Source organism: Phragmites australis, chromosome 19, assembly GCF_958298935.1.
Source record: "Phragmites australis chromosome 19, lpPhrAust1.1, whole genome shotgun sequence".
Taxonomy (NCBI): domain Eukaryota; kingdom Viridiplantae; phylum Streptophyta; class Magnoliopsida; order Poales; family Poaceae; genus Phragmites; species Phragmites australis.
The window spans coordinates 7,470,078-7,487,802 of NC_084939.1; the positions used below are offsets into that span (position 1 = coordinate 7,470,078).

Genomic DNA, 17,725 nt, shown 5'->3' on the forward strand with positions numbered 1-17,725 from the left:
ATATCAAAAAATAATATATAATTCAATTACAACATGAGTAACTACAATCTAATCAGAAGTATGTACTCCAGCGTACATACTAGTTTTCATATATATATATATATACTCCAGTGTACATACTAGTTTTCATATATATAGACACACACACTCAAATATAATATGACGCTTCAGGAACTCTTTTTGTTTGCGGTGAAAAAGGGCCATGCTTGACCCTCACGCGCTCCGTAGATCGATCTCCCCGGCGGCCCTTTTCACACCCTACGCAAACAAATCCATGCATGCATGCACCTTTTATATATATATCAATCATGAGATCAAATTAAAAAGTTTTTCTCCGTTGTACCTTGCTCTCCTTTGCCAACTTTCCCTCCCCAGCTTTCAAACTGCCTACCTACATGCCCTGCCTTTGACACACCTGTCACAGCAAGAATGGGCAGCTGGATCTTAGCAGCCAGCTTGCTCCCATTCCATGCATCAATCACCTATCATTGCTCTACATTGGTGTGACATGCTAGGTTTTGGTACAGCAAATCATAACTTGGTTGCACATCTTGGTGGAGCAGCTAAGCTTGGTCCTAAACCGGTTCACAACCATACCCCCTGCCCCCGTTAGCGACAGCCTTTTTATTTTCTCGATCAAATCATTGATCAAATAATATAGATCTACAAATACTCATTCCCTTTATGATTTATAAAATGTGAGAAAAGGATGTATCCGATCCTAGCTAGAATCATTGAACTATGTTTGGGATCTACTTAATAGCTAAATCATAGGACCCAAAGGGGAGGGAGGCAGAAAAAGAATGAGCTTATGATTGGGGTCTGGCTAATAGAGGGGTTGGTGATGTTACTTATTGTATTTAGGCATGTATTATTGTACATGGCTCGTCATTGGGACCCTTTTGATGACAAGGTTGGGTGCTTGGTCCCTCCCAAAAGCAAGTTTGTTTGACAAGACTTTGTTTGTTTGGCGAGGGTAGAATGTTCGTGGAAGGAATAAAGTTGATATGCACAACCGTATAAGTACAGGCTGTGTGATGGAACAATGATCTTTCTATCGAAAAGAGAAATGCAAGAGTTCTGTAGTTCCCTTTTTCAGAGGCGTCGCGCCGGTTGAATTATGGAGTCCATCGATTCGGTTTGGATATACTGCATAGTTCATAGCATGTAGAAGTTTAAATGTATTTTTTTCTTTGGTTACCGATTGTGATTTTCTATTAAAGAGGATGAACTGAGCCGCAATTGAGATATATTGATGGAAGGTACCTTTCTTTCACGTCCTATGCTCAGGATCACAAATCAGATGCCAAGCACCTTTCTTTCATGTCCAGTACAGATACCCTTTCGCTCTTGGATATGACCACACGTATGATCCGGATCCTCTTGTTTTTTGTTGATCTTTTTCATAAAAACAGCCATACTACCAACCGATTAGATTCCGGACTGACTGAGAGAAACTGAATCTGAACTGGATTGGACTTTGGTCAGAAGTGACTTGGGACAAGTGGTTGGGATGGCAACTTCAGAACCAGATTAGATAGGCCAAGTCCTGTCCAAATCCTAGATTAGGTACAGGAGAGACACCCTTGCCTCAGGGTAAGAAGTAAGAACAGGGTAACCATTACATTGTAGTAACTACATCTCTAGAAAACATGGAATAAGAAGCTTTCCCGCTAGATTGTTCAAGCTTCTTTCTACCACGACTACCATTCGAAGTCGCGTCTAACTATTTTCTGATTCCAGAGCGCAATGTTCTACTGTACCTCTAAGATCTGACGCAGCAAAAATATGGTATTGATTAGAAAGAAACACTTCAGCTGTTCCTGATCCGAGTCCAGTGAAACATGGTATGAAATACAACCTAACAAGCCCGCGGTTCCTGACTACTACGCGTATACGTAGGGAGAACATCATTCAAGCAACAGCTGTTCCAATCAAATATGCCCGATCAGTACACAGGCATGATGATAGAGCTGCAGACACTCAACAGTTTGCCTTAACCTTCAATGCAACATAGTTGGTGCATAACATTAGTTTTCACTCGATAACCCCCAACCACTGCTATCCAATTTAACAAAAGGGTAAAGAGAAAACAATCACAAAGCACTTTTCCCTCGATATGAAGTCTCCCTGACTTAGCTTCAAAATAGTTGGTGCATAACATTAGTTTTCTGCTCGATACCATTCCTAATGCCATAGCTTTATCGCAGCAATAAAATACTACATACCTTTTTCACTTCACCGGCTACTAATCTAAGAGCTGTTACATGTTCAATGCTAACGAGTGTGTACAAGGACCAGTGAGCCTGGTAGAATTAGAGTTCGGAGAATAAGCGCTTCAGCTTGCAGAAGGTGCGGGGATATTCTCGATGACACCTTTACCATCAGCCGCGTCAAAATAGAAGAAGTTCTTGATCGGATCACCCTTACAGGATATCGATTTAATCACCTCCTGTTAAATACAAGATACGTCTGTAAGCACAACATTAGAACCAAATATGCATATACAAAGGGATATATAAAGTATCGAGTAATAACATCTATAAAGCTGCAGATTTTGCAAATAAAAGATAAATAAATCAAGTGCTGTTTTGGACTCCTGTCATTCTACATTGATCAAGCTTTCTCAATAACTTGGAAAGAAAACATTACATAAATACTGAATATTCACATATTTCTTGCAATAGTTCTTCAATTATGTTTGCATATTTTATTCTATAACAATGCACGTGGAAAATTTGAATCAACAACTTGCTTCCACCAAGTGGTCTTCAACGTAATTTCAATTTTCATCACTTGGAACCCCAACATCCACCACGAGGTATTCAATGAATGATACAGATCGGGTGAAGAGTATTGGTAACAAAAGAATCATCAGTGTCAGCAACTTACCAGAGTTGGGAACACAAGAACAAGTCCTAAGGTCGTACCAGCTGTTCCAATAAGGAATCATGGCTACCGCTATAACAAAGGGCGATAGGATGAAAAAAATGTCTTGTACTAAACCACACAGTATAGTTTTGGTGCACATTTCGTTAGTGAGGATGGGGGAATTATATTAACATTCAGTTCAGTGATATGCTTTTTGGGTAGGGACACTTTCAGCAAAAGGCATGTAAGAAAATAGGATATACAGCAAAGTAAGATCAACTCTAAATCAATTTATGAACTTAATGTTTAGTCTAAGGGACAATACAAATCAGTCCTTAGCTTGTCTTTTCGGTTTCTAGTTACTAGGTCGATTTAGGGACCATTCAAATGCAAAGGAAAAGTTTCACAAGAAACTAAAGAATCAACATAAATTTAACATAACTGCAATCTTGTAAACGATTTCTCTCCTGAAACAACAGATAAATTTATTCTCAGCATACTGGACAACACATCAATGACATGCCTCCACTCAGACTGAGAAAACGAATTAAATTATAATGAACAAACACTAGGCAATTCCCACAACCGACCAATTTGGTTAACAGAAAAGTTAGTAACTTTGAATCATATAGTCTCGTATTAGCCATCCCAACATGGGGGTCTATAAACTAGGATCCAAGAGCGAGGACCTAATGATGAGATTTTGCTACTTTGGATTGAGGCAGCAAGCTTCTTGCCATTTCCCATACTTTATTTGAGATAACTGTTTTTCATTTGGGTGCTATTATGTCCCACCTTTTTTTTTTGAAACTAATGTCCCACATAAAATTACCTTAGTTGTTTTCCACCATGCTAACCAAACAACACAAACGAAAAAAAAGAGAAAATTATGAAAACCATTGTTCATATTAAAAATAGCCATGTAGGCAATACAAACAAATATGAGATCTTAGAACTAGGAACCTACCTGACCAAGAATACCACCAAGGATTGCACAAACAGGAGGATGTTCCTTCTTTCCAGCTGCTAGCAGCCGTTCCATGAGAGCAGTAGGAATTTGAGACTCGTTTAAAGACTGCAGTTTACCATACCATGTAAAACACAAGAAGGGATATGAACCAAATTAATTCAATAACAACAACTGCCATACCATTCTATCGCACATGTCCTTCCTCCGAGCCAAAACTGCAGGCATATCAGAAAGTGTTGTTTCACCAGGGCTGCGCCCTTCAGAGAGTTCATAATTTTCCAACACTGCAAAAGGACATGATCAAGCGAATCGAAAAATTATAATTGCCAATTCAAGAAAGAAGAAGAAAATAGTATATTTGACAGGAAATTTGGTACAGGGGAATCTAGAAGGCCAAAAAATTTAGACATTGGTTGTTAATCAGCTTATTGTCAGGGGAATATAAACCAGAACATTTTTCACAACGTTTTCTTAAACTCTGACATCCTTACCTCGCATAGCAAAGTATAATTTAGTTGTCTTTCTTGGAAGATTATTCCATGGTACAGAGACAGCTTCCTGTGTGAAGAAAATGAAAAAAGCAGTCATTGCACTTGATTACATAAATCATAATACATTTGACATTTCCCAATTGAAGCATCCAAAAGGTAGCCTCAGGATTCCTGGAAGAAAATCAAATGCATGTATTCCAATAACAGTACACCATTGAACTACGATGTCTGAAGAATGTCATGCCAGCATGCATAAATAATGTTAGTTGATGGAGTTCTGTCATATAAAACTGGCATTTAAGAAGAGAGGCAATACAGAACATAACAAATATAAGAGCTAATTAAAACACATCTGTCAAACAAAAAAGGGAACTAACATGCGATCTAAACTAGAATTCCACAAAATAATGAAAAGGGAAGTGAAAAATTTAAGAACAGCAGGACAATCTTCTCTCTCTCTTTTCCCTGCTTTTAATTAAGTAAAGACAATTGTATTATTGTAAAAAAATGTAGGCATACAACTCATAATCAAGTATGGGGATGTAGTTTCATTGCTTCACTGCATCACGTAACCTGTATCGGTAGCATCATAAACTCCGCAGCAAATATGGCAGCAAAAAAGAGGATGACTAAATTGAGCAGTGCAAAACATTAGCAGCATGTGTCTAAATGAAAGATTTATCTTGACTACGACCAGCTTCAAAAATCATTGTAACAATGTACCTGAAGACTAGGATATGTCAACTCCTGCTGTTCACTTTCTCCTCCAGGCTTCTTCTGAAAAAGATGAACATACAACTTCAGAAAGGTACTATCAGGAGCCAACTTATATTATTGAAAAAAGAAAAACTGAAGAACATATGTGCCTATTAAGCGATTGTGATTTGGAAAGCATAAGAGATGTTTTCACCATGGTGACTGAATCAGAAGTGAATGCATATCAAAAGTTGATTCCTAGGTTCCAATTTTGATCATGTGAGACTGCCATGTTTTAAGGGATATAAGGTGCCAATTTCTTTTTTCTGCATCTTTTCCATTTAAAGATGGACAAAAAAACAAACCGACAGACATGGAAGACAAGTGAGGGAAAATCACTACAAAATAGCTTAGCTGCCTTGTTATCATCTGTTTAAGAGGCCACAAAAAAATATTTCCATTTTGTGTACTGAAAATTCAGAGTATCCACACTCTGGTATCTTTTAGAAACTAAAACAGACATGGATCAAGACAAATTTGCGGTCAGCCTAAAATCTAAAAACTTCATAGGCATACACATATTGGAAAAGAGAATTTTGTCAGTGCCATTGCAAAGACATGAAATTATGATAATACCACCGCAATCATCAACAATTAGTCAGTGGAAACTGGAAAATACCATGACCCTTAGGGTTTCAGTTAGTTTACAACATTATGGTGATAGTCCTTGCATTCTTCCCCTCCAGACACCCGCCTACATTCCTGTCATGGTTTGGACTTGATTGCTACTGCCGTGACACTGCTTTAGCTCGCCTCTAAACCACAGTGGCATGACCCCTACTTGATGGCTGCTTTGGCAGTGCAGCCAGGGCTTCTCCACTACAACAATGTCCTGAGCTTGTCAACTCAGCTAAGATGGTGGTGACACTACCTAGGCTCACAATGGCCCATAAAATCAAGCAGGCCCATAGTGTTGGCAGAGGCGCAGGCACTGCAACGAAGCGTGGCTCAAGCAGGCTGGAGCTTGCCTGCGCCGGGGGGGGGGGGTGGCGTGCAAGGAAAAATCATAAAAAAGGGGGGCAAGGGTAGAGATGTGATTTTGCACCCTTGATAGATGAGACCTTAAGGTTCCTTCACGATGGCGCCAGCCAATCAAGGGGAAATTTCATGTATCTTTATCTATGGAAAGATATGAAAACACACATAAATGACTACACAGGTAACACAGCACACGGGGGAAAAACAATCGCCGAGTTATAACATTCAAATCACATGCATGTACACAGGCAGGTACAGTTTTGAGGGGAATGAACAAAAATTATAGACAGAACATATCTGAATCGCAGGTGACTAGAAGGCATGTCTAGAAAGGAAGCTATAGATGTTCTGACTTCTGAACATTGCATGTACTACAAGCTGTTATTTGACAATCTGTAGAACACACGTGCTGATGTGTTGCAAACCTGAACATAACTGTGCTTCTGCAGATCAACAAATATTTCACCGCAAGAATCCTTGCAGTCTATAGCATAGAAGGCAATATGCTTGCTTCTCTTTCGGCAGTTGTCATTAATAAACAACTGAAAATGACACAAGATACAAGAAAAGTAGAAAACACATTGTGAGCACAAGCGAGAAACTTGTTGTGATTTGTGAAGTTCGGATTTAAAAAATCGCCCAAGTGGCATGTGAAATAAGTGAAGATTGTAGAAAACTGAAAAATACTGTCAGAGAAGAAACCCCACCTTTGTTTTAAGAGAAGCACAGCTAACTACAACAATGTCAAACTTGTCAAGGAATTCTCCATCAATAAGTGATGGATCACCTGAAGGAAACAACAAAATAGAAAAACTTATTATCATCAATCCCATAAAGAATCTTAGTCATTTTCATGCCCAACTAATGATGTCATAAAATCCTCTAGGAGAACCAAATATGTAGAAATCCTGAAACAACTACAAAATGTAAAAATATGACAACACTACAACAGCTTGTATTGTTGTACCTATCATCAAAGATTTTTCTTACAAGAACTTTCTCAAGTACCATCATCAGTTCAGGAGTACAAATAGAAATAAAAACTCCCTCCAATATTCTTCAAATATTGAAGATGCAATAGGCATGACAACAATTAAAGAATGCAAGGAAGACATGATCAATTTGTGCATCTTTAGTTCTGACCTCCAAACTAACTAAAAGTTCAGACTGCAACTCACCCTTTTCGACAGAAACTCGGACCATTGGATTGAAATCTTTCAAGGACTCGCAGCAAACTTCGGCTCGAGATCTACCACCATATATGCTCTCGTCAGGAGGAATTAAGAAATTTGCATTCAGATCATCCTCCGTGACGATGTGATCATCCATGAAGGATAAACTACCAACTCCTGCTAGAACAATATTCTTGCAGAACTACAGTGTAGAAAAGAAATCATATTAGGACTTTAGTGTATGGGATTGCTTTCACTAAATACCATACAAAAAGTTAGGAGAGGAGTTCAACTAATATATCAAGAAGAAACAAGATCCTTTAAAGGCAGCCCAAACTCACAATTTGGATGAATATTGAAGTGGATCAGTATGTTGTTGTTATCTTATCCTCTATGTTTAACATGCTCGCTGTGATAGTATGATCACAGTGCTCTTGCTGCGCTAACTTTAAACTTCGTGATTGTTTATATATACAAAAAACACAGTTGAATACAAATTCCAAAGCAAAATATAAACACAACGAATTGAGATTTTTAACTGAAATGATGCGCAAAAGCAAACAAATAATCAAATCAGCAAATAAAACAGCATAAGTTAATTTGTAGCACCTAACCTTGCTAATTTGTATCGTCTATCTGTGGGATTTAGTACTCAGTAACAATATCAACTGTTATAAAAACTTACATAGTAAGCAAACAAATTAATTAAAAAAAATCCACCTGTCTAAATACAAAACTATGCATATCACCTTTCAAGACCAGAGTTTACACGGCAACTTAGTACAAGACCCTCAGAAACAAAACAGAAGTTATCAAACGCCAAGGAAAATTAATAAATAACCAACTAAAAGCAACAACTAGACTCGGGCAGTTAGGCTACAGAATACTAATCTATCATTTGTTACAGAGCCTTGCACATCGGTTTCAGTATTTACTAATCAAATAATCAACAGAAGAGTAAAGTTTAAATGCAGTATAAGTCCACACAAATGCAGTAATTGCAGGCGAAATTATCAGATACCTCAATAGTAGTGCCGTTCATGCCGCAAACAAGCACGTGCGCTTTACTTAGCCTGTTCCAGGAAACACAAATGCAACAATTAGCTAAAAAAATGAATGCAAAAGAAAATGACTTGAGAGTAACAAAAATAGTGTTAATCTCCATTTGTCACATAAAAAACAGTTTTTTCGGCTCGATCAAAAGATAAAAAAAGGTAAGCTCTAAGCTCGAAAAAAATAATAGAAACAATCTGGCAAAAAAGAGATGGGGGGAAGGTCCAGTGAATACATGGAAGACCACAAGATGGTATTTTTCGCGATAGTTATCAGTCCTCAAATCAAAAGGCGAAATTTGGACTTAAAATTCGAATAATATAAGCAAAAAAACAGACGGGATTTTACCCTAAAATCGTCATAAGACCCCTAAAACACTGAAAGATCCAATTTTTCGTATTAAGAACAAACACTCTCCACACGAGGACCCATCAAAATACAGCAAAAAAAGCAGTAGAAGAAAGAAAGAAGCAGGAGCCCGGAAAAAAAAAGAATGGGGTTTTCCAGTGGCGGCGCACCTCTTCTGGGCGTCGACGCCCCAGACGCGGATCTGGCGGTCGTAGAGCGCTGTCTCCTGCGCCGTGAGCTCCCCCTCCGCGCCGCCGCCGCCGTCCATCACCGAGAGCGCCCAGATCCGGAGCCTGAGACACGAACCTGATTAGCCGCCGAAGAGGTAGGAACACGGGGCAAGTGCTGTTCATCTACTTTTCTCCTGTAAAAGCGCAATTGCTATCGCCTACTGCTACCTACCTGAATGGGGAAAGAGGGAGGCCGGAAGGAGGCGGAAGTGGGCGGGCTGGGGCTGCAAGCTCGTCGCCGGCAGGTGGAGAGTCGAGCGGCGCGGTCGTCGGGGGCTCGCGGAGTGTCACAGAGAAACGCGCGTGCGGCGGACGAGACGAGACTACGTGTGCGCCTGGGACTGGGAGCCTTAACTGGGCTGGGCCGGTGGGCAGTAGATTGGGCTGAGAGGTGGATTAGCCCAAGAAGGAGTAAACAAGAGCTTTTTATTTTTATATTTCAAAAATCAAAAAATTGTAAACCAAACGTCCATTTGAAAAAATTAAAAATAGGCTAAAGATGTCGACAGGTTTAAAAAAACACTGCATTTCAGCAATTTGTTTCCTCCTCTCAAAAAAAGTTATTTCAGATTTCTTCTACTTCTTTTAAAGAAAATAGAACACCCTTTGGCAAACCAAGTTCTGTATTTCAGCAATTTGTTTCGAGTAAGATGTAAGTTTTGTATTTTTTAATCATTAGGCCAATCTAACACTCCAAACATAACTAAAGATTCACTCTCCTAACTACCTAAAAAATTAAACTAAGTAATAACACAGAACTACCAATTGAATACCTACTTACATCCCTAATCTCTTTCCATATCAAGAAAAAAAGTTCTATATTCGGTTCGGAATTTGATCAAACCGAGTAGGCCAGTACGGACCATAATATAATTTTAAACATAATGCGAATGATCTAAATCTATTTGGTTTGGGATAGTAAAGGATACTCTCGTCTATGAATTCCGAGCAGGTCTTTCTGTTTAGAGTATCCATGAAGGGTGGGTTTTGATTGCAATTCCGAGATGCTCCGCCAACTTTTTGGCGTTGATCATAAGCGTGGGAATGGATGCCAATTTTTTGGCTCTCCTGGGCCACTTTCACGCCAATGCGGGGGCGGAGAAATCCTTCGCCAACTTTTTGGCGGGGCGAATGCAGGCTAAAACCAAACAAGCCCGAAATTCCTGGCTTCCAGCCCTGGAGTTTCCAATCCATTTAAAATGTTTATCTGCATGAGGCACTCTGAACTACTTGATATTATAAGGAACACTATGATCAAATAGCCTTATTGTGGATAGATCTGATAAAGATAAACATAAACTTGCTATGAACTCTATGCTTAGGTAGGAAATGGGATGAAAATCAACACACACAGTTTTTGAAGATCAAAAGAAGAATCGATATGCGTCGACATACCTACGGAAGAAACATATCAATTCAGCCACATACTTGGACAGATCCATGATGAAACAAGAGAAGGATCGCTGGGAGAGAAGCGATAGTTCATGCAAAAAAAAAAAATCTGAGTATCTCTATATATACTATGGTAGTATGATGCTTGATCTTCTCCTCGAAAAGGTGTGAATGTGTGTGTACACAAGGCAACAAAGAGAAGAAGCGATTTCATCTGACCCTTCATTTTTCCATCGAGTGTTGTTGGAATTCTGGAGTGATTAAATTCAGCTGAGTGCTTGCGTCCGTCCAGCTGATCAAAACTGATGACCTGGGAACACAAAATGTTTATCTGCATGTTGCACACTTCCAAACCCCACGATCCTGTTCGAAGAAATAGGGTCAAATTAGCCAACCTATAAAAATGCTAGAACAGTTATAATTTATACGGTTACAACAGTAACAATAATTCTGCAAAAAAGGATTAGAAACTAGAGAGTATATTTCTATGATGCTAAAACCCAAGCATTATGATGATTTAAACATAATTCTTTTTTTTTTTTTGAGAGAGAGAGAGACGTAAGCATAACTGACTTGGAGTGAAACTAAATGTTTGTGGGCCGGGGCCCAATGTTAGCCTAGTGCTGCTCCTTTCATCCCAGCCTTTCTTTGGGGAAAATCCAAACAACATATGACTACACTTTTGCATACATAATTGCAGTTGCCTTTCAGGACAATACTAAAAAAAAAACATTCTGCTATACCATGAAAAAAATATTACTCCCTCTGGTCATAAATACTTATCGTTTTGACTAAGATTCGGTCAAACTTTTAAAACTTTGACCGTCAATAACTTTCAAATATTTAGTTTAAAAACATAAAAATCACGTGTGTAAATTTATCTTAAAAAATATTTTCATAATATTATATTTTTATTAGACATTATAACTATATTTTTAATATAAAATTATAGTCAAAGTTGCATAACGAAGATCATGATAAATCAAAAGTGATAAATATTTATGACCAGAGGAAGTACCATTTTACTATAATCCATAATGTTTTAATAGGTGCGTCAGAAATACACAGCTGACAGCAAACTTGTCTCTTTTTTTTGTTCTTACATACTTTGAGGTTTTGCGCTTCAAAACAAAGTCTAAAGGATGACATGATCCAGTCATTTACACGTTAATATAACTCAATAGTTGAACACTAATCAACTCAGAAAATTGGCCCGTTTGTTTGGATATGCATGAATCAATGGTCCAATGGACGTGGAAATTAAGCCCAAAGAGATTTCTCCCAGCCGAAAGAAGAAATGTTTTGATAAGTGCATTTATGTTCAAATCCTGAACTAATAAAATTGCCAGACAAAAGGTTATATTCCCAGGAAAATGTAACAGTACTTTCGGGTCATGTATTTCCCTCCTCAACTCGACCGCGGCACACCATCGTCAGAAATCCCTTGGAGGATGATCCATGGCGACGTCTCCTGCGCCAGTGATTCTTGTTCCTCCTCCTCGTTCTCATCACCCCAAAGGGGGTGGAGCCATGCAAGCGACATTCGGATTCAAAATCCTGGAGTGGGAAGAGGCTACAAGTATCTAGCAATCTATTTGGTGAATTGGATTAACTATAACAGATAACTTCTACTATCCACGATGGTCTAGAAGAAAGCTACCTTCCTAAACAACAAAAATATATGAAAGTGATCCTACCAAACTGGATTATCATAATCCACAAGACCAAATGGAAGCGCAAGTGTCATATTTTCTGTTTTCTTTGGGATGTAGTGTGAGTACTAACTAATCCTGCCAAACCAAACAAAGCATGAGATGAAGGCCTTGATTTGGATTAAATCTCTAAGATTAACCGGGTAATCGGAGTGGGAGTAGGCCAATCTAGTAGGTTTTATTCTGTGTGGATCGTATCCTTTGGTTGTTCGACAAGATCAAAACAGGTAGAATAAACTCGTGACGATTTTAAGTTGACCAATGCATATGCATTGCTAAGAACAGATTATTATTGTCGGTTCAAAACTGGCATTACTGCCGGTTTTAAAACCAATAATAATAATTCATCCACATGTTTTATCACGAACTCTTCGGTACGAGGATTTGATAGAGATTCTATACCGAAATATTCATAGTAAAGTATTTTGTATCTAAATCTAATTTCGCAGTAGAATTTCAATCTGCATTAAGATCAATAGGCCTTATGGTGCAAAATTGCTCAGAGCTCATAGCTCCTAGTAGAGCTGTTCTGCACCACAAAGCATACTGATCTCCATACTCAAGCTTGATCATAATTTGAAACTACAATTTTTTTAAAACCACAATAACAAATAGAACATATGTTGCAAAACTATTATACCAAGATCTCTCCGGCTTGGGATCTAGTATTGCACCATACGGTGAAGAGCTCTTGGTATAACAGTATTGTACCATCTGTTTTACATCTTGCACTATCCGAGTGACAATAGTAAATCTAAATGAATAGCAAAAACAATCATTTTGAAGAAAATGTGTTTTCTACCACTCATTTAGATTTATCTATTGTCACACTCTTGAACGCTCAACTTGCCACTCGTTTAGTTGGGGAGACGGAGACGGGGAGATAGGGCGACAGGCTTAGGAGATGGGGCGACGAGCTCGGTAGATGGCGAGGTCAGTGACATGCTAATAGATGGTGAGGTTGATGACAGGCTCAGGAAATGGCGAGGTCGACAATGAGCTTGGTAGACGGTGAGGTCAGCAACGGGCTCGGTAGATGGTGAAGTTGACAATAGGCTCGAGAGACAGCTCGGGTTCAGGGAAAAGAGGGCGGCTGCAAGGTCGGTGACCGCTCGAAGAATGTGGAAGATGGGCCTGAGGGGTAGAGACGGTCGAAGTGGGAACGGTGACCATCACGCCACTTTGACCGCCACTACCCCTTGGGATCGATTATGGAGAAAATTGGAGCGAAGTGAGATTGGGAGTGAACTGATGGAGATGGGCTCAGGATTTATAGAATCATTATCATTGCCGGTTTAGAATATGAATCGGTAGAGATAAGGATTATCACTGCCGATTTATATTGGCTCAATTATTACTATATCGGTGAGCTTATGAACCGACAGTAATAATAATTTGTAGTTAGAACCGGCAATGAAGTATCATTGTCGGTTTGTAGTTAGAATTAGTAGTGATATCAATTATCACTGTCAATTCTTAACGGCTCACGGTTAGATCCGCCAATTCAGCTTATAAACTGGTAGTAAAAGGAGGCAATGATGACACTTTCTGCAGTAGTGATGTGATATACTTCCGTTATTTCACAATATTTATTCAAACTAGCCATGGCTTGGATCAAGTACTGTATTATACTGTCCCTGAGATTGAGTTCCGATTATGAATGACAATCGATCTAATTTGAAGCTATAATACAAAATTGAGCATGCTAGGAAATAGGTCTTGGAAAAGAGAAAGCCCTTGGACGACACCAGAATGGACATACCAAACGCTTCCATGAAAGGTAAAATGCAGGTCTCGGCGGGCGTGTGAACATGGCTATTATCTTTTGAGAGGAAACGTGGCTCAATTGTTACAACAGTAATTCTGGTTAGGCCATATTATATATAAAGATGGGCTTTGAATCTAGATAGTGTCAGGAATCACAACTGCATAGGAGTGATTTATTCTGCTCTAGACATGTGCATTCAGCTTTTGCTTAGTTGGAGTCTAAGAATTTTTGGTATCTTGACTTTAATTAGACCCAATCAGATATCCATGTGACCAATTTACAATATTTAATACTTGCTCAGTGATAATCATCGTAAATGGAAAAATATACACAACAGAGGAGGTACGTCTAAAAAACAATAGAACCAGAAGTACTAACGCGGAGTATAAGCGAATCTGGGCCTTAATATCAAAACAAATGGAGGGTCTATATTCATTTGAGGGTACCTTAAAGAACTCAATAGCAAAAACAAAAATGAGACAATTTACAGGTTCAGGGACCCATATGGCAGCTCGAACCTAAGCCAACCAGCAAGCGTGATTTGTTTCGAGGAATTAGCAAAGACATTTGAGCCCTTTGTGGCTTCTCTGCGTGCTCTAGGCATCTATTTATGTTCTTCTGTCTAGTGGCTGGTACCCAGGAGTTCAGGTCCAGCTCTGAATTTCCATGGTCTCCTCTTAGCTATGGATAACCTTAATTAGCTAGCTGACAGTGAATCATCAGAACAGCAATTCAGCTCAAGGATGTCGATATTAGGAGCATCAACCGACTCATTTGGAGAACAAATTGGCTTGTTGTTGGCCGCACTTATTACGTACCGGTGTTTGATCAACATGGTAGATGTTACTCATGATCACTGACTAATCTGCCATGAACAGTTGGTACTACGACTGAATTATACCATTCCTGTTTCCTTATGTAGTATGTAGTGTTTCCAGCATTTGATTGAATTTAAAAATCGCATGGCAGAAGACACTTATGCCTCATATATATATAGGACCAGTGCCCGTCGGACCCAGCAGATGCCCAGCTAAAGCGCTAAATGGTGCCACTGCTGGCAATCAGACTAGCTTACGCTATCGTTCACCTGCTTTATGTCTCCATTTCATTTGAGACTTTCTGATTACCTACCCAAAAAAAACCTTCTGAATTATTTCATACCTTTGGTGTTTCTTTAGTATGTAGTGAGTACTCCATGCCAAACAACCAAACAAACCATGAGATGGAGGCCTTCATTTGGATTTAATATCTAGGATTAACCCGGGGACAGGAGTGGATCAAGGCAATCTATATGAAATCGCTTCTGCTGGTTGCCAAACAAGCTCAAAAGCAGCAGAAAACTTGTGACAATTTAGGAGGACCAATGCTAATATGTGATATACTTCCACTATTTCAATCACAATATTTATCCAAGCCCGACATAGGCTTATATCAAGTAGCTTATCCTATTGTCCCTGAGATTGATCTTCGATTCTGAATGACAATTGATCTAAATAATACATGAAAGGAAATAGGTCCTGGAAAAGAGAGAGCACTATTGGATGACACCAAACACTTCCATAAAAGGTAAAATGTAGGTCTTGGAGTGCGAAAGTGGCTGGGTTACTTTTGATGGAAAACATGATGACTTAATTGGCACAATCCTATTTCTAGTTGATTATGCCTACTATAAAGAGGGGCTTTGAATCTAGATGGTGTCATGAGCACAAATGCGTAATTCATTTAGATCTAAACATGTGCATTAAGCCTTTGCTCAGCTGGAGTCTAAGAATTGTAGGGATCTTGACTTTAATTAGACCCTAATTAGATACCCATGTGATTAACTAGCCTTTCTTTTATCATTGGCCTCAATAATAGTCACCATTAATCAACACTTACCAAAGAAAATAGAAAAATATTATAAAACGGAGCAGGTACGTACGTGTCAAAAGAATAGAGCCGGAAGTACAATCAATAAGCATAGTTACCATTATTAAAGCTGCCATAACAAAAAGTGACACAATTTACAGGTTAATTAATTTAGGGATCCATATGGCAGATTCAACCTAATTAAGACAACTAGCAAGCAAGCATAATTTGTTTCAAGGAATATAATAAGCAAAGACATATCTAGCTAGGATGCAGGCACTGAGTCATAGCTAGGATGCACAAAGAATAGAACCTATGCTATCTCAGCAAAGACATTTGAGCCATCTGTCGCTTTCCTACATGCTCTTGCTGATAGCTAGCCAGGTTGGTCCTGACCCTATGCATCTATATATGTTCTCTCTGGTGGTCCATGGTGCCCGGGACCAGATAGCCTGCAGCTCGGAATTTCCATAGTCCCCTCTCAGCTATGGATAACCTTAATCAGCAGCATGACAACCCAGCTCAAGGGCGTCGGACATGGACCAACAATCTACCATGAACAATTTGGTCAAGGCGTGGAACACATGTAGATTAAATTAGATAAATTGGAATTGAGATGATTTATTTGTGATGAGTGATTGATATTGGTATTTATTTTGTTTGATGATCTTCAGTTTTGTATGAGGTTTGATGTGATTTGAATTGATTTGAGATATCATTTGAGCATATTGATTATGGACTAACTGGATTTGGAGTTGAAGATATGTGTTTACTTGTCTTATGGTGTGCAGGTGATAGATGCAACTTGACGATCGATGATGTGATGATTGGAGTGCTTTGTGCCGGACAATCAAAGAGGCCGAGCAGAGTTAATGGTGGTTCTAGCTGAACACGTGGAGGTCAAGCAAAGCATAGAAGACGGATGGAGACGGCGTGTTGACAAAGTCAAGCGAAGGGGATGTGGTGCAAGTGACAAGGCGGTCAAGGGATCGGGAGCGGGAGAGACTTCCGGCGGTCAGGATCACATGACGGAGTACACACGTCGACATTGAAATGCTTTCTTATGGTGTAAGCAAGGCGGCAAGTCATGCTTTGAGAAGTGTGCAGGCGGTTTCGCGGTTTGACCTCAAAATCGTGGGAGGCCTGGAGAAGTACGTGGCATCATCACGAAGCTTGCATCGAGGTGAAACTAAGTCGTGAAGGCTCCGCGGTCGTTTGATAAATGGAGAAGAAAATAGACAAAAATATCATTAGTAATAGGTATGAGTGTACTACAAGAGAGGAATATTTTGGGAAAAAGTTGGGAAACTTAGGGATCAAGTTTTCTAGGCCTATAAGTAGAGGGGTAGGATTATGAGAGAGTTTGAACCAGCCAATTAAACCACCTTGTGCTACTTATTTGAGAGTTTAGAACTAGAGTTTTAGAGGAGAGAAAGATGAGTGCTTAGTCTATGTAATATGTGAGTACGTTGAGAGATAAATCTTTGTAATCCGCTTAAAATAGGGCTGTCCTATTTGAGTAATGAAGTTTATGTTTTTGCATATGTTTGAATTCTCCTTATTTTAGTTTCTGTCTATTGGTTTCCTTGCAAGTTTGCAAGTTTTCGATTTCTGGTTTTGATTTTTGTTTAGTTTTTTGGCTGAAATTTCAGCACCATGTGAGTTCATTCTTGTTGTTGCTAGAGGCATAAAATTCGTATACACATGCTTATGTGATGGGGTCTTGAATTCCCTTGCCACTAGATAATTAACTTAGAGTTCATCTTTTCTTGTTTTTTTTGCAAGTTGTAATCTTTCGAGTGCTAAGACAAATGGATTGATCTTAAATAGAATCTATAGTTCATATACCATCTGAAGAGTCGTGTTGACTCTATTTTCTTTTGTTAAAACTTCTCTCTATTTTTGTTTCTGCTTGAGTTTTGAGGTGCGTTGGGTGATCTAGATAGGAGAAGAACATCGATTTTACAAGAACTTTGTGAAGCACCTATTCACCGCTCTAGTTGTAACACCCTAATTTTTCCATTTCTAAAATTTCTCAAAAATTTTCTAAGTTTAAAATGAGTTTAAATATTTTTGAAAGAGAGAAAATCCTATTTTATATGAAAGCAGGTATAAATGACATAGGATATAAGTGAT

General features: G+C 38.9%; 1 protein-coding gene across 1 annotated transcript; it reads right to left on the bottom strand.

Annotated features, from left to right (window-relative positions):
- Positions 1-2,082: 2,082 nt before the first annotated feature.
- On the bottom strand, positions 2,083-9,208 carry LOC133900422 (SUMO-activating enzyme subunit 1A-like). Its single transcript, XM_062341555.1, has 11 exons — positions 9,042-9,208; positions 8,810-8,932; positions 8,260-8,311; positions 7,245-7,440; positions 6,774-6,853; positions 6,492-6,608; positions 5,056-5,109; positions 4,333-4,399; positions 4,022-4,125; positions 3,839-3,946; positions 2,083-2,452 (listed from the first exon to the last, which is right to left on the bottom strand). Exons 2-11 carry the CDS (start codon positions 8,905-8,907, stop codon positions 2,339-2,341), a joined length of 990 nt encoding a protein of 329 aa, XP_062197539.1. The 5' UTR covers positions 8,908-8,932; positions 9,042-9,208; the 3' UTR covers positions 2,083-2,338.
- Between the last annotated feature and the right edge of the window lie 8,517 nt (positions 9,209-17,725).